This window comes from Salvelinus fontinalis, chromosome 5, assembly GCF_029448725.1.
Source record: "Salvelinus fontinalis isolate EN_2023a chromosome 5, ASM2944872v1, whole genome shotgun sequence".
NCBI classification, from domain to species: domain Eukaryota; kingdom Metazoa; phylum Chordata; class Actinopteri; order Salmoniformes; family Salmonidae; genus Salvelinus; species Salvelinus fontinalis.
Genome location: NC_074669.1, coordinates 44905551 through 44926069, shown reverse-complemented (window position 1 = coordinate 44926069; position 20519 = coordinate 44905551). Strand labels below are relative to the sequence as shown.

Here is a 20519-nt window from a genome sequence, read left to right as displayed (position 1 = left end):
ACACATCACACAGCAATGTAGTCACACAACACCGCAACGTAGTCACACAACACTGCAATGTAGGAGAAAGGGTTTATTGGCAGTTCTCTTCATAACAAATGGAATGAATCAGGAAGGGGATTATTTACAGACTCCAATCCAAAAGTGAGATAGAAAGCTGTGGTGAACTGATGAAGAAGAAGAAGAAGTTGTATAGAAAACAATCATCTTTGTGGAAGCAGGAGCGGGAGGGAGGATTCCAGCACGGCGCCCTCCGGAGGACATGTAAAGGCATTGCGCTTTGGAGAGCGTTGTCAGCTCTTTTCCATTCAAACGGACAGAGCTTGAAGATATGACTTTGTCACAATCCTTGGTGAACAGGCTCCTTTTTTTTGTCTTTCTTTTCCTTGTTTTTTTATTTAATAAAGACTATTGCTTTTAAAAACCATGCACATCACATGAACAAAGAGAACTCACAGGGAAGTGGAATGGACAGGGGGAAAGAACCAGCTGCCACAACATTGGTTAGTGTACAGTGCTTCACCAACACACAGTTTACTCTTCAGCCAGTCACTGGAGTTCAGAGTCAGGGTTTACATGTGTCCTGTCGCCAAACTCAACCCATATTCCTATTTTATATTTGAGATTCCTCAAAGTAGCCACTCTTTGCCTTGATGACAGCTTTGCACATGCTTAGCATTCTCTCAACCAGCTTCACCTTCAAAGCTTTTCCAACAGTCTTGAAGGAGTTCCCACATATGCTGAGCACTTGTTGGCTGCTTTTCCTTCACTCTGCGGTCCAACTCATCCCCAAACCATCTCAATTGAGTTGAGGTTGGGTGATTGTGGAGGCCAGGTCATCTGACGCAGCACTCTATCACTCTACTTCTTGGTCAAATAGCCCTTGCACAGCCTGGAGGTGTGTTGGGTCGTTGTCCTTTTGAAAAACAAATTATAGTCCCACTAAACTCAATCCAGATGGGGTGGCCTATTGTTGCAGAATGCTGTGGTAGCCATGCTGGTTAGTGTGCCTTGAATTCTAAATAAATCACTGACAGTGTCACCAGCAAAGCACCCCCACACCTCCTCCATGCTTCACGGTGGGAACCACACATGCAGAGATCATCTGTTCACCTACTCTGCGCCTCACAGACACAGCGGTTGGAACAAAAAATCTCAAATTTGGATTTATCAGACCAAAGAATAGATTTCCACCGGTCTAATGTCCATTGCTTGTGTTTCTTGGCCCAAGCAAGTCTCTTCTTATTATTGGTGTCCTTTAGTAGTGGTTTCTTTGCAGCAATTTGAACATGAAGGCCTGATTCACACAATCTCATCTGAACAGTTGATGTTGAGATGTGTCGGTTACTCTGAAGCATTTATTTGGGCTGTAATCTTTGGGCTGTAATCTGAGGCTGGTAACTCTAATGAATGTATCCTCTGTAGCAGAGGTAACTCTGGGTATTCCATTCCTGTGGCGGTCCTCATGAGAGCCAATTTCAGCATAGCGCGTGATGGTTGTGACTGCGCTTGAAGAAAAGTTCTTGAAATTTTCCAGATTGACTGACCTTCATGCCTCAAAGTAATGGACTGTCGTTTCTCTTTGCTTCTTTCGGTTGTTCTTGCCATAATATGGACTCAGTCTTTTACCAAATAAGGCTATCTTCTGTATACCACCCCTACCTTGTCACAACACAACTGATTGACTCAAACGCATTGAGGAAAGAAATTCAACAAATTAACTTAAGGCACACCTGTTAATTGAAATGCATTCCAGGTAACTACCGCATGAATCTGGTTGAGAGAATGTCAAGAGTGTGCAAAGCTGTCATCACGGCAAAGGGTGGCTACTTTGAAGAATCTCAAATATATTTTGATTTGTTTAACACTTTAGGTTACTGCATGATTCCATGTGTTACTTCATTGTTTTGATGCCTTCACTATGATTCTACAATATAGAAAATAGTAAAAATAAAGAAAAAACATGGATTGAGTAGGTGTCCAAACTTTTGACTGGTACTGTATATATTAATATTCATAAACTGTACCTTCGACAACAAATAAAATAAATCCCCATATCTGTAAGAGTTTAAGTAAAGCTCAATATAGACATTTTATTATAACAAAATAGGCAGTAGACTGAAGGTTAAATATCAGTTAAAATCTCAGTGTACAATTCATTATTTTGCATCAGTGTTTTGCTTCTAAAATTAATACATGGACACCTGGAGTCAGTTCAAAAACAGCCATTCATTCATTCACTCCATTTCTGGTCGGGAAGTAGACCCCCCAAAAGCTTAGTGACATGAATAGATTAAAACCATCATTGATCGTAGTGAACGAAGGTGGCTAATGATAGAAAACTACTCACCTAGTTACCTCTGCAGTTCGAAAAGACTAAAACAGGTATGTATGGCTGCTTCAGATGAGCAGAGACGCAGTTGGTGTGTATGGATATATAACATGTGAAAATAATGGCTATGAGTAATGCAGTTCAGATACAAGTCTAAATGAGAAACAAAGAACAAAAACGTGACAAGAAAATAATCAAAATTGTCCGAGACATGCTCTTTAAAGCTATAACATGCTAAGTTTTGCCTCATGTCATTTCCTTTGATGAACCTATACATGACAAAAGGGGGAAAAAATATATATAATTAATATTGCATCTAAATCATGTTCCTTAAACATTAAGGAATTGTACCAACATAAAAAAAATCTCCCCATAAGCAAGAAAAACATCCAGAGACAAGGTCCAAACCCATGTTAGAGACAGCCCAATAAAACTCCAGAGAGTGTATGTTTGTGTGTGAGAGGAAGAGACAGCATTAAATAATTTTTGTGTGTGTGTGAGAGAGAGAAAGATAGATCTTCAACTCCAACGCGTGATCAGCTCTCTAGCCAGTGTGACAGAGGGGAGCAGGTGTGTGTGTGTGAGAGAAAGATGGAGACGTGTGTGTGTGTGTGTGTATATATATATATATATATATACGCATGTATGTGTAGGAGGGGGGTGCTAAGCTCCGGGCAAGAGGGCCAGCGATCACAGCAGGCCAGGTTGGTAAAAATAAAAAGACGTAAAATCAGAGAAGACATGAAGACCACTTAAAGAAAATAAGGGTAATCTCTTCTGTCCTCCTTTCACAACTTCTCCTTGGCAGGCACCCAGATGAAGGGTCCTGACTGCTCCTCGATGATGATTTTCACCGCGTTGTAGATCTCCTCCAGAGAGTCCCCCTGGACTATAGCTGCAGTGACACAGAGGGGATATACATTAAACACATCCCTACATCGCAGTAATAGACTAGCGTCCCGACTAGGATGTGTACTTGTAGATTAAGCTGCCTCATGCTACAGAAACAGGATATAGGCTCCTGATCCTATGAGCCGTTCCGTCTCACACAAGCCAAGGCTCGAGCAAGGCTACTTACTACATCTCAAAGATACTAAATGCATACAACGAGTACACAAAACATTAGGAACAACTTCCTAATATTGAGTTGCACCATCCCATTGTGCCAAACAAATGGGATGGTGCAACAAATTAAATTCACGGGGCATGAACTCTACAGTGTTGAAAGTGTTCCACAGGAATGCTGTCCGATTTTGACTCCAATGCTTCCCACAGTTGTGTCAAGTTGGCTGGATGTCCTTTGGGTGACAGACCTTTGATACACACGGGAAACGGCGGAGCGTAAAAAACCCATCAGTGTTGCAGTTCTTGACACAAACCGGTGCGCCTGGCACGTACTACCATATCCCGTTCAAAGGCACTTAAATATTATGTCGTATCCATTCACCATCTGAATGGCACACATAAACAATCCATGTCTCAATGCTTAAAAATCCTTCTTTAACCTGTCGCCTTCATTTACACTGATTGAAGTGGATTTAACAAGTGACATCAATAAGGGATCACAGCTTCTTCGGATCAGTCGATCATGGAAAGAGGTGATCTTAATGTTTTGTATACTCAGTATATATACTGCTCAAAAAAATAAAGGGAACACTTAAACAACACAATGTAACTCCAAGTCAATCACACTTCTGTGAAATCAAACTCTCCACGTAGGAAGCAACACTGATTGACAATACATTTCACATGCTGTTGTGCAAATGGAATAGACAAAAGGTGGAAATTATAGGCAATTAGCAAGACACCCCCAATAAAGGAGTGATTCTGAAGGTGGTGACCATAGACCATTTTGCCCATTATTTAATTCAGGGATCTGCTACAGACACTTATCATGCTAAGTGCAGAAATATATGTAGTGTATGAAGCAGGTTGAGAATGGACTGGTGTGGGGGGCTGGACTCACCAGTGAAGTGCTCAGTGAACTCCTGATCCAGTTTTATGGCTCTGTCAAACATCTTCCTCCCCTGGTCCTCTGTTAGCCTCTTATTTATCTCTCTATAGGGAGAAGAGAGAGCGCGAGAAAGAAAGAATGACTAAGACATTGCCCTATCTACAGCTAATAGGTGACTGAATAAAAACAGAGTCTGAACTCTTAATATGAAAAAGAAAATGTTGAATCAAAACAACTTACAGGATATTCTCCACAGACTTGGGCTTGACGAAAATAGCAATGGGGTAGAGCATGGTCGACTGTAGTCGTTTGATGGCGTTGCCTGAAACATCCAGGATGCAATGCTTCCCCTGGACATAAAGAGCGATAGATAAGACAACTCAACACATCACAACAGCCATATGCTGACACATCCTCCTCTACTCACTTTCTCAGCGACATCCCGTACAGACTGGACGCTGGTTCCGTACAGGTGGTGGTTGTACTGGCCTGCCTCGATGAACTTGTGATCCTGGATGTCTTTCTCCATCTGCTCCCTGGACACCACAAAATAGTAGTCTCTGGCATCAACCTCGTAATCCCGTTTTAGTCTGGTTGTGTCTGGAAAACCAAACAGACCGTTTCATAGAAATGTAGTTATATTTGTTTGATACATTTAATTATCGACAACTCTTGCAAACTCGTTATCACACCTTCAGGTACAAGACAAGCGTCAACATAAGGTGGCAGATAACCACTAGGCTAAGAATGTTGGGCCAGTAATCGAAAGGTTGCTGGTTCGTAACTCTGAGCCGACTAGGTGAAAAATCTGTCGATATGCTCTTGAGCAAGGTACTTAACCTTAATTGCTCCTGTAACCTGCTCTGGATACGAGCGTCTGATAAATGACTAAAATGTAAATAAAAACATAAAATTGTGTATGTAACAAAAATGTTGGTTCTCACGTGGGACACAGGACCCAAATTTGTCAGGGAACTCTGAGATGAGGTCATCGTTGATACGGTCCTTCATTGGCCCCAGGATGATGACGGGCCGTGTGTAGTTCACTAGACAGACAAGAAGGATCTACTGTATCAATACTACCCTTGTATAAGCAAAAGTATTCACCCCCTTGCATAACAATCTAATTTAAATATATTTTTATTTGGATTTCATGAAATGGACATACACAAAATAGTCCAAATTGGTGAAGTGAAAAATATTACTTTTTTCAAAAGTGCAAAAAAATTTTACATTAAAAGTGGTAGGTGCATATGCATTCACCCCCTTTGCTATAAACCCCCTAAATAAGATCTGGTGCAACCAGTTACCTTCAGAAGTCACATAACTAGTTAAATAAAGTCCACATCTGTGTGCAATCTAATTGTCACATGATCTCAGTATAGAGTTGAAGTCGGAAGTTTACATACACCTTAGTCAAATACATTTAAACTCAGTTTCACAATTCCTGACATTTAATCCTAGTAAAAATTCCCTGTCTTAGGTCAGTTAGGATCACCACTTTATTTTAAGAATGTGAAATGTCAGAGTAATAGTTGAGAATGATTTATTTCAGCTTTTATTTCTTTATTCACATACCCAGTTGGTCAGAAGTTTACATGCACTCAATTAGTATTTGGTAGCATTGCCTTAAAATTGTTTAACTTGGGTCAAACGTTTCAGGTAGCCTTCCTCAAGCTTCCCACAATAAGTTGGGTGAATTTTGGCCCATTCCTCCTCACAGGTCTGGTGTAACTGAGTCAGGTTTGTAGGCCTCCTTGCTCGCACACGCCTTTTCAGTTCTGCCCACAAATTATCTATAGGATTTGAGGTCAGGGATTTGTGATGGCCACTCCTATACCTTGACTGTTGTCCTTGAGCCATTTTACCACAACTTTGGAAGTATGCTTGGGGTCATTGTCTATTTGGAAGACCCATTTGCGACCAAGCTTTAACTTGCTGACTGATGTCTTGAGATGTTGCTTCAATATATACAATTCATTTTCCTGCCGCATGATGCAATTTATTTTGTGAAGTGCACCAGTCCCTCCTGCAGCAAAGCACCCCCCCCACAACATGATGCTGCCACCCCGTGCATCACGGTTGGGATGGTGTTCTTCGGCTTGCAAGCCACCCCCTTTTTTCTTCAAACATAACAATGGTCATTATGGCCAAACAGTTCTATTTTTGTTTCATCAGATCAGAGAACATTTCTTCAAAAAGTACAATCTTTGTTCCCATGTGCAGTTGCAAGCCATAGTCTGGCTTTTTTATGGCAGTTTTGGAGCAGTGGCTTCTTCCTTACTGTGCTGCCTTTCAGGTTATGTTGATATACGACTCGTTTTATTGTGGATATAGAAACTTTTGTACCTGTTTCCTCCAGCATCTTCACAAGGTCCTTTACTGTTGTTCTGGGATTGATTTGCACTTTTGGCACCAAAGAACGTTAATCTCTAGGAGACAGAACGCGTCTCCTTCCTGAGCGGCATGACGGCTGCGTGGTCCCATGGTGTTTATACTTGCGCACTATTGTTTGTACAGATGAACGTGATACCTTCAGGTGTTTGGAAATTGCTCCCAAGGATGAACCAGACTTGTGGAGGTCTACAAATGTTTTTTCCGAGGTCTTGGCTGATTTCTTTTGATTTTCCCATGATTTCAAGCAAAGAGGCACTGAGCTGGAAGGTAGGCCTTGAAATACATCCACATGTACACCTCCAATTGACTCAAATGGTATCAATTAGCCTATCAGAAGCTTCTAAAGCCATGATATCATTTTCTGGAATTTTCCAAGCTGTTTAAAGGCACAGTCAACTTAGTGTATGTAAACTTCTGACCCACTGGAATTGTGATACAGTGAACTAAATGAAAGAATCAGTCTGTAAACAGTTGTTGGAAAAATTACTGCACAAAGTAGATGTCCTAACCGACTTGCCAAAACTATAATTTGTTAACAATAATTTTGTGGAGTGGTTGAAAAACGAGTTTTAATGACTCCAACCTAAGTGTATGTAAACTTCCGACTTCAACTGTACACACACATTCTGAAAGGCCCCAGAGTCTGCAACACCACCAAGCAAGCGACTCTATGAATACCAAGGAGCTCACCAAACAGGTCAGGGACAAAGTTGTGGAGAAGTACAGATCAGGGTTGGGTTATAAAAAAAAATATCCGAAACTTTGAACATCACACGGAGCACCATTAAATCCATTATTTAAATGTTTTAAATAATGTGGCACCACAACAAATCTGACAAGAGAGGGCCACCCACCAAACTCAGACCAGGCAAGGAGGGCATTAGTCAGAGAGGCAAAAATGCGACCAAAGATAACCCTGAAGGAGCTGCAAAGCTCCACAGCGGAGATTGGAGTATCTGTCCATAGGACCACTTTAAGCCGTACACTCCACAGCTGGGCTTTACGGAAGAGTGGTCAGAAAAAAGCCATTGCTTAAAGAAAAAAATTATGCAAACATGTTTGGTGTTCGCCAAACGGCATGTTGTAGAGTCCCCAAACATATGGAAGGTACTCTGGTCAGATGACAAAAAGTTTGCTTTTTGGCCATCAAGGAAAACGCTATGTCTGGCACAAACCCGAGAATACCATCCCCAGTGAAGCATGGTGGTGGCAGCATCATGCTGTGGGGATGTTTTTCCATCGACAGGGACTGGGAAATTAGTCAGAATTGAAGGAATGATGGATGGCGCTAAATACAGGGAAATTCTTGAAGGAAACCTGTCTCAGTCCTCCGTTCCAGTCTCAAATCTCTGGAGGTTCACCTTCCAGCAGGACAATGACCCTAAGCATACTGCTAAAGCAAAACTTGAGTGGTTTAAGGGGAAACATTTAAATGTCTTGGAATGGCCTAGTCAAATCTCAGACCTCAATCCAATTGAGAATCAGTGTTGTGACTTAAAGATTGCTGTACACCAGCGGAACCCATCCAACTTGAAAGAGCTGGAGCACTTTAGCCTTGAAGAATGGGCAAAAATCCCAGTGGCTAGATGTGCCAAGCTCAGAGACATACCCCAAGAGACTTGCAGCTGTAATTGCTGCAAAACGTGGCTCTACAAAGTATTGGCATTGGGAGGGATGAATAGTTATGCAGCCTCAAGTTCAGATGTTTTGTCTTATTTCTTGTTTCACAAAAAACATATTTTGCATCTTCAATGTGGGATTCATGTTGTGTAAATCAAATGATACAAATCCCCAAAAATCTATTTTAATTCCAGGTTGTAAGGTAACAAAATAGGACAAATGCCAAGGGGGTGAAAACTTTCGCAAGCCCCTGTAACTAATTCTAAGATGGTTTGTTATCATCGTTACTGTAACTAACTAAGACACCATAACCAAGTGAGATAACTAACTCTAATGGGGCAGTGAGAGCTGAGCTATCCTGTGATACTACTGCTGTCAGATGATGTGTGACAGAGATGATAATGTAAGCTGTGTCTTACCTTCCTGCTGTGTGACTTGCTCGTAGGACAGGACGTACTCCTCCTGGCCACCTGATAGGACGGACAGAACAGGCGGCCATGTTTAGACAGATAGTGGCGATGCAGTAGATACTGTGATTATGGTTAGGAGTCAGACCAGCTGTTGGCATGCTGTGTGTGTGTGGGTCAGTATTCTCCTTGTCCCTTGTTATAAGTGTGCGTATCAAAATGGAGTTAACATAATGACCCCCTTCGCTCCATCTGTACAGAACATTAAAAGAGTAGCTAATGTGCATGCATGCCACAAAGCTTGTGAATATGTATGAGCAGTTTTGCTTCTCTTAAAGTATTTAATTGCAGTAAAGAAAGCAGAACACTGTATAGTCACAACAGGAGACTCTGTTCCTCTCACACAAATACACTGGTAAAGCTCTACATTGTTTTCATATCAATACAGTAACTGTCGTAATACAGTGGTTCTCAACCTTTTTTGGTTACTGTACCACCAAATACATTTACAGTAGCTCTGTCCAGAGTACCCCTGAAGAACCCTGCACGGGAATTTGACCAGTAAGCCTGTGGTCTCATGAGTCTTATTGAGAACCACTGTCCTAATACGACTTCTATTTCAACATGCATCCCTGAAGTAGCTTGGGGACTCTAACGTGTGTGATCCTCGGAGTATGCTGCTCAGACCAAACAGACAGAATAGATCATAAAAGAGAAGATGGAGACATGCAAAACAAATGAAAGAACACAGGCAGCCCGTCGACGGAGGTAGGGATTGAGGGGGACACCAGGACATACAGTAATTACTTTCACTATCGCTGGCATTAGAGGTTACATGCTCTGAAAGTATAGCAAAGGGAATGTCAGCATCACAGAAACATGTAGATACAGACAACTCAATAGACATCAGTGGGAGTGGGTAATGTAATACAAGGTCACAACATGAAGATACACAGGATCACCAGGAGAGGGCAGTGCTAGGAACGTTTTGGAGATGGAGGTGTGAATATTGTACTTTCTAAAAACGATACCCTCTCAAGTTAGGTTTTTGTGAAGGGCAGCGTGACGGTATATCTGTGAGACCTTCCTCTTTCATCCTAGAATTTGATCACAGCAGGTCATCCTATCGAATCACATCGAGGTGCATGTCATGGCCATGTCAAGGTCATAGAGCTTTATACACCATGTTAATGTGTGTTTTTCTGTCCAACACTGTGGCCATTTTGGACCAGGTCTCTTGTAAAAGATTATACCGGAAGAAATAACGGCGAACTAAAAATGCATGTTTTAAGTTACGGTTGAAACCATACTCGCACAACATTCAGCACTCATGAAGGTTCTTAGCACAGCCAAGGGGGTAGAATAGTGATATTTTCAACAGAAAAGGTCCCCAATAAAAAGGTGATTCTGACACCTCTGTAACAAACACACATCATTGTAGTTTTGTTATTTTAATGTTATTTTTTAAATTTCTATTCGTTTTAAGATTTAAACTTTGGATCATCAGAGTTAAGTCTTCTGGACTACACAGGAGTCAGGACTGTCTATTATGTCCCCTACAGTATATTATTCTACAGACTATGTGTCTCTAAACTGGCCTATCTATGCTGAGTAAGGGGAAACAAATACCAATAGTGTTGAGGAGCCTGCTGTAACAATGCAAAAGCAGCATACATGATCTGCAGTACAATACCCACCGACGAGTCACCATTGATTTAGTGACATCACACTGACTCAGTGTGCTGGTCATAATGTAATGCTAACCACAGTGTAAATGCTGATCAGTGTACAGAGGCTGATGTCAAGATGATCTGTTAGAAATATGAGTGTTGGGTAGTGTTACATAGATGCAATGCATGTTTAGAGGTACTGTTTGGGCTTTGAACGGAATAGAAATAAAGCACTCTGTTTTGTATATATGTTTTTATGTAATCAAACTAAGCCGATTGTCAGTAGAGGCTGGATGACAGAGAGAGATTTTGATGACAATGCATTGGATGTCATAGCAAAGGCTTAAATTACAATATTAAATGACTGTGGGAATCATGGATGAGCTTCAGATGGTTGTGTGACCGTGAAATCCTTGTGACTTACTCAGTGCTTTGTCGTCAGGGACCTGTGAAGTAGCCGTCAGAGAGCAAAGCAACAGGAGACACAACCACAAGAGAGATATTCATTACTGGAACACATCACGCTGTTCAACCGTCATGCACAATCGCAGCGCTGCACTGAAGCCAAATGGTCAAACTAACCAACTGATAAACCAATGAGCAAAGCTACTGGAGACGCAGGCTCAGTCCATAGACCTCCCGTAGGGGTGGTAGGGCCAAGAGACCAGAGGTGGCAGAACGGAGTGCTCAGGTAGGGATGTAGGCTTTGAGCAAAGCTTGAAGGTAAGGTGTAGTTTCCCTTGCTGCTCCGACTGGAAGCCAGTGGAGTGTGCAGAGGAGTGGGGTGATATGACACCCCTAAAGATTCTTATAAATAAAGTAGTCAAAAGTTTAGTATTTGGTCCCATATTTCTAGCACGCAATGACTACATCAAGCTTGTGACTCTACAAACTTGTTGGATGCATTTGTAACCTGATTCAGGAAACTAGGCGTATGACACAACTTCACAGGAGAGCCGTTTGAACGCAATTTTCTTTACATTTTAAAATCTAAATGTGTTTTTTTGGGGCAGAAATGCCTTCTCGAACATGTGAACTTTCATGTGCCTTAATATCAAACCTGTCAGCCATCTGTAAATACAAATAAAATTGTTAAATTGCGAGCCTTGTTGGTTAAGCCACAGAAAAAGTGAACAACCTTCCCGCTAGCCATGATGGGCTGAGATAATGAGTGGGCTGGACATGCCGAGAGATGAGTTTGGATTGGTCTGTCTATTGAGCTGGTCAGTATGTTTAGGTAATCGTGTTGAATGTGGCTTTTAAGAAAATGTAGCGTGTAGTAAAACTGCATGAACCAAATTAAAGTGTACTGTTAGCTAGCTTTTGTGTATGCTTTCCAATTTCTGGAGGACTGAGTTTTGAAAGATCTGTGGAATTCGAGTATGATAGTGTTGGAATCGGCTAAACTTTGAACATTGAGATATTAAATGAATGATAGGAAATTAAAGAGACTATGTTAGAAGTTAATGGGTCTCAGAAGTAAGAAGAAGGCTTTGGAATGTGTTTGATAGAGGAGAGGAGAGCGATGTGTTGATACAGGGGAGACAGATGGACATCTGTGTATTAGATGAAAGAGGGGTTGAGGTCAGGAGGTGAGGACAGAGTAATAATTGTTTGGAATCCTGTTACCCTCTTTATTAGCTTCCTGTAGAGCCATAAAATGTAAGGATTGGAGAGAAAGGGGAGTGTCTTAAGTAGGATACATATAAACTGTGAAGTCTGAAATCTTTTACTGTGTGATCACAGCTGTACAGAACCATTTGGGGATGATTAAACTTGGTTAAAGCTTCTCTAGTGTCCGTGAGTCATTTACTCTGAAAAATAAGAACCTAACAATAGCTAAGGAGATGGAGAAAACACCAGTCTGGAGTACATCGTCAAACTAAGGGCACAACTATGCATGGCATCAGACAGGAGACGCATCCAACCATGATGTATACTGGTAAGATAGTCTGGCTAGCTACTTTCAGTTATTACATGTTTCTAATTTTGACAGAAAGTGGTTTCATTCCAAATGTACTGTTAGCTAGCTAACATTATCTGGCTGGGTTGCTTGCTAACGTTATGTGTATGATCTTATTCTTCGTATCTCAGACACATTTCCTTGACTAGTTATAGCCATAGAACCTGGTTGGTTAGCTACCTGCAGATTCATGCAGGGTAGTAACATGAGTTGTGATTATGGTCCATTGTTTAGCTAGCTATACGTCTTACAGAAGACTCCTCTAATTTTGACAAAGTATTTTCTTTTCAAGTTAAAGTGTACTGTTAGCTAGTTAATGCTAGCTGGCTGGCTCGCTAACTAACGTTACATCATGTGTTGGGATTCATTGTTTACTTAGCTAGCTACAAAAATCAAAGATCATACCCCCAAGACATTTGGTTCTTAATCAGAGACAATGATAGACAGCTGTCCCTGATTGAGAACCCTACCCGGCCAAAACATAGAAATACAAATCATAGAACATAGAATACCCACCCCAACTCACGCCCTGACCAAACCAAAATAGAGACATAAAAAGGATCTCTAAGGTCAGGGTTTGACAGTAGGCCTACCATAAAATAAAAAAATGCTGTTAACAGTCCAGTTCAAAGTAAAAGGGCACAGATCCATATATAGCAATGGTCTAGTTGCAGATAGGCCTACTGCAGGTCTGATTAGTTGTACTGCACAGGTCTGTGTAGAGTACGGGCTGAGTCCTGTGTGTCAATGCAACAGAACCCTACTCCGATTCTGTTGCATAAACTCTTGCATAGTTTGGCATACTAAGTCTTGCATAGTTGGTTTTGTTTCGGTGTGTTGCATATAAAGCGGCTAATATTGCGTTGATTCGATCACAATTGCCCCAGTAAAGGGAAATGTTGACAGTGTTAAAAGGGAAAACATTTGAAAGTGGAGTCTCTCCGTGGCTAATATTTGTTCTGTGCGGTTGTCCCGGGACAGTCTCAGGACTACTGCGGCACCATCAGCTTAGAAGTAACATTGTTCAGCACCACAGACAGTGATCGGAATTTTCACGATTTGACAGTTGGGTCCAACAGAGGAAAGTGGAAGATGTATTTTACAAAATTATGTTGTTAAACAAAGTTTATGTTGCTAAACAGGCTTCCTACAGTCAATTACACCTTTCATGCAATGGGCATTGCACATAATGTGTCCAAACTGGTCACAGAAGCTGGACAAAAATAATGTCTAATATAAACAAGGGGGAATGTCTTAACGGTTTTTCAGCAGGTGATATTTTAATAAAACATTGGTGATGTACACTGAACAAAAATATAAACGCAACATGTAAAAGTAAAGTTTCATTAACTGAAATAAAAGATCCCAGAAATGTTTCATACACACAAAGCGTATTTCTCTCAAATTTGGAGAACAAATTTTGTTAAATCCCTGTTAGTGATCCTTTCTACTTTGCCAAGATAATCCATCCACCTGACAGGTGTGGCATATCAAGAAGCTAATTAAACGACATGATCATTACACAGGTGCACCTTGTGATGGGGACAATAAAAGGCCACTAAAATGTGCAGTTTTGTCACACAACACAATGCCACAAATGTATAAAGTTGAGGGAGCATACAATTGGCATGCTGACTGCAGGAATGTCAACCAGAGCTGTTGCCAGAGAACTGAATGTTCATTTCTCTACCATAAGCCGCCTCCAACGTCATTTTAGAGAATTTGGCAGTACGTCCAACCGGCCTCACAACCGCAGACCAAGTATAACCATGTCAGCCCAGGACCGCCACATCCGGCTTCTTCACCAGCAGATTGTTCTGAGACCAGCCACCCGGACAACTGATGAAACAGTTTGCACAACCGAAGAATTTCTGCACAAACTGTTAGAAACCGTCTCAGGTAAGCTCATCTGCAAGCTCGTTGTCCTCATCAGGGTCTTGACCTGACTGCAGTTCGGCATCGGTACCGACTTCAGTGGGCAAATGCTCACCTTTGATGACCACCGGCACGCTGGAGAAGTGTGCATTTCACAGATGAATCCCGTTTTCAAATGTACCGGGCAGATGGCAGACATATGGCGTTGTGTGGGCGAGCGGTTGCTGATGTCAACATTGTGAACAGAGTGCCCCATGGTGGAGGTGAGGTTATGGGCAAACATTTCCTCCCCTCCCACCTCAGCGCAAGCGAGCTGATATTTGACAGACAAATTGCCAAACCTGGCGTAATGGGTGGAAAATGCCAGTGCCCAAGTTTTTACATGGCGAAAGTGCAATTGACCGGCGTTTGACACTTGCACCACCTGAATTTAGAGCAATCAGAGTAGGAGTGCTGATCTATGATCAGTTTTGCTTTTTAGATCACGATGAATAAGAGAAAACATCTGATCCCTGATGAGCAATTCTACTCTGAGACGCTTTGTGAATTTGGGCACCGATTAGATCTATATAGAAGTTGTGCTGGAACCCACCACTGTTTCAACGCAGCACAGTTTTCCTATGGGAGATTCACTGAGTCAGGTGGGAAATATAACAAAAGTGTTGTGGCTAGGAGAACTGGACAGTGATCACGGTAGACAGACAGCCTCAGACAGTCAGATATTAGTACATTCATTTAGGTTATATAGATAGAAAATAATAGCTTCAACAATATAATTATGGGTAGAACGCTGACTTGAAATCTGTGTGTATCTCAAGTTTAGTACTCTGCCCATATTAAAAACATAAAAAATTAAGTCATAAGAATACTTGCATGCTCAGTTTTGAGAGGTCAGCGTTCTTTCTGATGATAGTGATTGTGCACCGAACTGTGACTAGACTATGGTTTCTGAGCAGGTAACACATTCATTAGCTCTATGTAGGGAAGGAATGGAGATATCATTATGCTGCTCTGAACAACACCTGGGATAATGTTAGATGGGGTGAAGTTTGTAATGATGCGAGATTTAGTTTTAGGACCATGTTTACTGAAGTGTTTATGGATTTGAACAAACCTTAAACTAACTTAATTTTTGTTTCCAAACCTAACTATCTTGAAGAGTGTGTTATTGTTGTGAGGGAGTGAGAGTGAGGGTGTGTGATGGCCGGTATATTCCTGCTCGTTGGCTACATCTGCTTGCCAGGATAGAGGTTGGCCCTGAAAGGTAAGAGCTTAATTACACACACCTGAATATCATTAGCTTGGAGGTTGGGTGGTGGATGTTAAACCTGGCTCAAAGAGGAGCTAGGTTTTTGGTTTGGGTTTATTGTTACCCAGCGCTGTGGCGCATTCTGTTTCATTTCCTGAATAAAAGTCCTGGGTTGTTTCCTTGGAGAAAGGTCCATCTTGGTCTAAGTTTGTGTTACTTCACACTTTCGTCACTTGTGGGCCAGCCCGGCCACCCGTCTGCTACATTGTAAGCAATATTTCAATAACAACACTGATAATGTAACAGAGATCAACTCACCCCTTTGTCTTGAGACCTGGCATTGAATTTGACAGTCTTTAACCGCGCTCTGTCTACCCTGCAGGAGAGAAGAGAGAGAGTGGCTGAGAAGCGAGGGAGTGAGGGCTACACCCATGGGTCACTGATGAAACATTTAACATAATCGTGTCTTGAAACAAGCCGGCTATTTTTTTTGCCGGGATATTGCAGTGTGTGTGAAGACTCAAATCCCGGTTCCATCTATATAGTAACTTCCACAGTACCCTGCTGAGATTGATGAGTAGAGAGGAAAGGGGTGATTCAGTAATCAGAAGAATAAAAACAGTTGCCTTGAGGGAAACCTTTTTATTTCCCTCTAAGTCGGCCTTGGATGCAACATTACAACACAGCACCTGAAAATACTTTATCTACCAGTAATTAAGTCCCTGCTACATTTCCATTTCACTTAAATGAGACCCCGAAGGAAATATTTTCAGAATCCAAATCGTTCTTAAAAATGTTTCGAAAACAATGCGACTCTTTGCATTGTCTTTTCTTTGTATTTAATCCTACAAAGCAATTCTACAGAGCTCTATAAAGCTTTAGTTTAGAACGTAAATAGTTTCCCTCCTATTTCTTAGTTTCCTTTATTAATGAGGACATCACAGGAGAATGTATCAATGCCTTGGAGAGCAGGAGTGAGAAGAGTAAAAGAACTCAGAGCTCCAGATAAGAGAAGCTAACTGTCTTCTGCTCTGCATCAACAGCTAGTGTAGTACAGCTTTCCTTTAAGCCTTCACTTGGGTTAACAGCTGCCACAAGCTACTCTTCAAAGCATGGATGTTCAATGGCTGCTACGGGCTCTTTTCTTATATGTTTTTTTTACAGGCTATATTCATCTTCATTTCCTTCACAATAGCAAGTATCAAAAACAATTTTACATTGCCGTGCTCAAGATAAATAGGTTCACACATCTACAATCCTGTTGGCCTATCCTCACAATGCCTCATGCTTTGACATAGACTCCTACTCTCATGATATACAACTTTCTACAAAACACCCTGCAACTGCTGCCATCTCATCATATCCAGCTTCCAAGGAGACAGATGAAACAGAGTCAGGTGAGAAGTCAATTATCTGTCCATCACTCCTCTTCCAGGGGAGGGAGCGACGGAGGGAGGAAACAGAGGTGAAGCGTGACAGTGACAGAGTAAGAGAGAAATACAGAGAGAGACTCAAGTCTATAATGAAACAGCTGATTTAACATAGGAAGTGTAAGGCTAATGGGTGTGTTTGTTTCGACTGGACCTTTTTTATTTTTTTATTTAAAGACTTGTAAAACACCTCAGTACAATCCTTGGCGAAACAAAAAAAAGAGTGGTTGTATGTTAACCTACTCTCTGCCCCAAAGGTGGCCTTTACGGTATATTGCCAGTCGCAGTGGCACCATGCTGTGTCCAGGGATAAGACCAGCACTGGGCTGTGCTAACACGCACACGCATACACTGAGCACTCTGTGAGCAAGCACAGGACATGCAATAGGGTTTTAAAACTGAATTCCCCAAACGGCTGAGGCTGGTGAGTAAGAGGGCTTATTTAAAGTAATGCCATGCTAACTGACAAGATGCCTACTAATTCAAACTTTTTTTGTCCAGTCTCCTAAAATAAGATTTAAGTTTGAGAAGTCTAGTGCTGATCAGGGACCGGCATGTTGCCCATCCCTAGATCTGTGCCTGTAGGCAGCTTCTAACCTGAGCAACCCTGACCCCTCACCTCCTCCTGCTGGGGATGACTCCGACCTCATCTACCTCTTCTTTGTGGGTCATGTGCCTCGCCTGCCACCACTCGTCATCGGAGGTGTTCACCACGTGAAGTATGTCTCCAAAGTGGAAGTTAAGCCCCTGGCTGGGCAGCCCAGAGTCCTTTGTCCCGTTATAGTCAAACAGAGCCCTGGAGGAGAACCAACATTACATCAAACAGCGCCCTGCAGACAAACAACTACAATAGATGAGGGTGGAACTGAGTCGTTTGTCTTGGCATAGTCAAAATCGACTCTGCAGAGAGAGAAAAATCACAGTACTGTATATCCTTCAGTAAAAATACATTTTTCACATTATTAGGGAGCTACAGTGTCTTGCGAAAGTATTCACCCCCTTTGGCATTTTTCCTATTTTGTTGCCTTACAACCTGGAATAAAAATAGATTTTTGGGGGGTTTGTATCATTTTGTTTACACAGCATGCCTACCACTTTGAAGAAGCAAATATTTTGTGTGAAACAAACAAGAAATAAGACAAAAAAAATCTGACCTTGAGAGTGCATAACTATTCATCCCCCCCAATGCCAATACTTTGTAGAGCCGCCTTTTGCAGCAATTACAACCGCAAGTCTCTTGGGGTATGTCTCTATAAGCTTGGCACATCTGGCCACTGGGATTTTTGCCCATTCTTCAAGGCAAAACTGCTCCAGCTCCTTCAAGTTGGATGGGTTTCGCTGGTGTACAGCAATCTAAGTCATACCACAGATTCTCAATTGGATTAAGGTCTGGGCTTTGACTAGGCCATTCCAAGACATATACATGTTTCCCCTTAAACCACTCAAGTGTTGCTTTAGCAGTATGCTTAGGGTATTGTCCTGCTGGAAGGTGAACCTCCGTCCCAGTCTCAAATCTCTGGAAGACTGAAACAGGTTTCCCTCAAGAATTTCCCTGTATTTAGCACCATCCATCATTCCTTCAATTCTGACCAGTTTCCCATTACCTGCTGATGAAAAACATCCCCACAGCATAATGCTGCCACCACCATGCTTCACTTTGGGGATGGTGTTCTCGGGGTGATGACAGGTGTTGGGTTTGCGCCAGACATTTTCCTTGATGGCCAACAAGCTCAATTTTAGTCTCATCTGACCAGAGTACCTTCTTCAATATGTTTTGGGAGTCTCCCACATACCTTTTGGCGAACACCAAACATGTTTGCTTATTTTTGTTTTTAAGCAGTGGCTTTTTTCTGACCACTCTTCTGTAAAGCCCAGCTCCGTGGAGTGTACGGCTTAAAGTGGTCCTATGGACAGATACTCCAATCTCCGCTGTGGAGCTTTGCAGCTCCTTCAGGGTTATCTTTGGTCGCTTGTTGCCTCTCTGACTAATGCCCTCCTTGCCTGTCCGTGAGTTTTGGTGTGCTGCCATCTCTTGGCAAGTTTGTTGTGGTGCCATATTCTTTTCATTTTTTAATAATGGATGTAATGGTACTCCTTGCTATGTTCAAAGTTTCTGATATTTTACTTATAACCCAACCCTGATCTGTACTTCTCCACAACTTTGTCCCTGTCGTATTTGGTGAGCTCCTTGACCTTAGTGTCGCTTGCTTGGTGGTGCCCCTTGCTTAGTGGTGTTACAGACTCTGGGGCCTTTCAGAACAGGTGTATATATACTGAGACCATGTGACAGATCATGTGACAATTAGATTGCACACAGGTGGACTTTATTTAACTAATTATGTGAATTCTTAAGGTAATTGTTTGCACCAGATCTTATTTAGGGGCTTCATAGCAAAGGGGGTGAATACATATGCACCCACCACTTTTCAGTAAAAAAACTTTTTGCACTTTTAATTTTCTCTTCACTTCACCAATTTGGACTATTTTGTGTATGTACATTACATGAAATCCAAATAAAAAACATTTAAATTACAGGTTGTAATACAACAAAATAGGAAAAACACCAAGGGAGTGAATACTTTTGCAAGGCACCGTATTAGTCAAGCCTTGTGTGAAAGACAAGGATTGCATGAAGCCTCATAAGAAACTGCATCAGGTGAGTGGAGGTATTTTTTTATATATATATATACACACAACACACAGGGAAGGGAAGTTAAAGTGAGTGAGCATGATTTTACACCCGACATTGAGTGATGATTTTATGATTGTTTATTCGGGTCCCCATTAGCTGTTGAAGAAGTAGCAGCTATTCTTCCTGGGATCCAAACAAAACATTGAACATGACAAAATACAGAACACTGATGGACAGGAAACAGCAACACAAATGTAAACTAAGAACACTACGACTAAAGAACAATACGACTATTGAAAATAGAGAAAAATAACAAATGAAAAATACTCAGAGTAATGTGTGTGTCTTCACAGTCCGTGTTGCTCTTTGAGGTGGTGTTTTATCTGTTTTTAAAACTGATGTATTGCTTACCTGAATTATCTGAGGTGGAAGAGAATTCCATGTAGTCATTGCTCTATACAGTTCTGTGCGTCTCCCAGCCTCTTTTCTGGACTTGGGACTGTGAAAAGACCCCTGATTGTTTGTCTTGTGGGGTATGTATGGGCTTTTCAGCTGTGTGGTACCCCTTTCCTAACAGTCAAATGAACAAATCGCCTTCTAGTGGCCTCATGGGTGGAATGTTATATTTTCTATAATTGAATAATTAATAAACATCACAAAAAAAAAAATTCTATGTCAAACGGTTTTGTTAGATTTCAGTCTTCTGTGATGTGTGTATGTATAATATTGGAATGAAAACTCCATTGAATACAGTCTTCTTTTTTAAGCCCATAACAGTGAGTGAGGTGTACACTTTTGTTTCAAAGTAGATTTGTTTAAGACTACCAAGAAACATACACTGTGTGACCCTGATATAGCCCACTGCAGTAAAAGGTTAACTGGTTGAACAGACAATTTGGTACTTTCAGCACATCAATACTTCTTACAAAGACCAGCAGTGATGCTGTCAATCTCTCCTCCATTCCGAACCAGTAGAGACGGACATGTATG

General features: G+C 41.6%; 1 protein-coding gene across 9 annotated transcripts in view; it reads right to left on the bottom strand.

The window, feature by feature from the left end:
- Window positions 1-58: 58 nt before the first annotated feature.
- The window catches only part of LOC129855654 (discs large homolog 1-like protein), a 203074-nt gene continuing 182613 nt past the window's right edge, over window positions 59-20519 (bottom strand). For all 9 annotated transcript variants that reach the window (XM_055923540.1, XM_055923541.1, XM_055923542.1 and 6 more), the window contains 9 exons: window positions 17517-17693; window positions 15786-15843; window positions 10805-10826; window positions 8723-8773; window positions 5231-5332; window positions 4714-4886; window positions 4527-4636; window positions 4299-4390; window positions 59-3227 (listed from right to left, as the gene is read on the bottom strand). In XM_055923540.1, the coding sequence (XP_055779515.1) occupies window positions 3121-3227; window positions 4299-4390; window positions 4527-4636; window positions 4714-4886; window positions 5231-5332; window positions 8723-8773; window positions 10805-10826; window positions 15786-15843; window positions 17517-17693 (892 nt within the window). In that variant the 3' untranslated portion in view covers window positions 59-3120. The remainder of the gene's footprint in view (window positions 3228-4298; window positions 4391-4526; window positions 4637-4713; window positions 4887-5230; window positions 5333-8722; window positions 8774-10804; window positions 10827-15785; window positions 15844-17516; window positions 17694-20519) is intronic.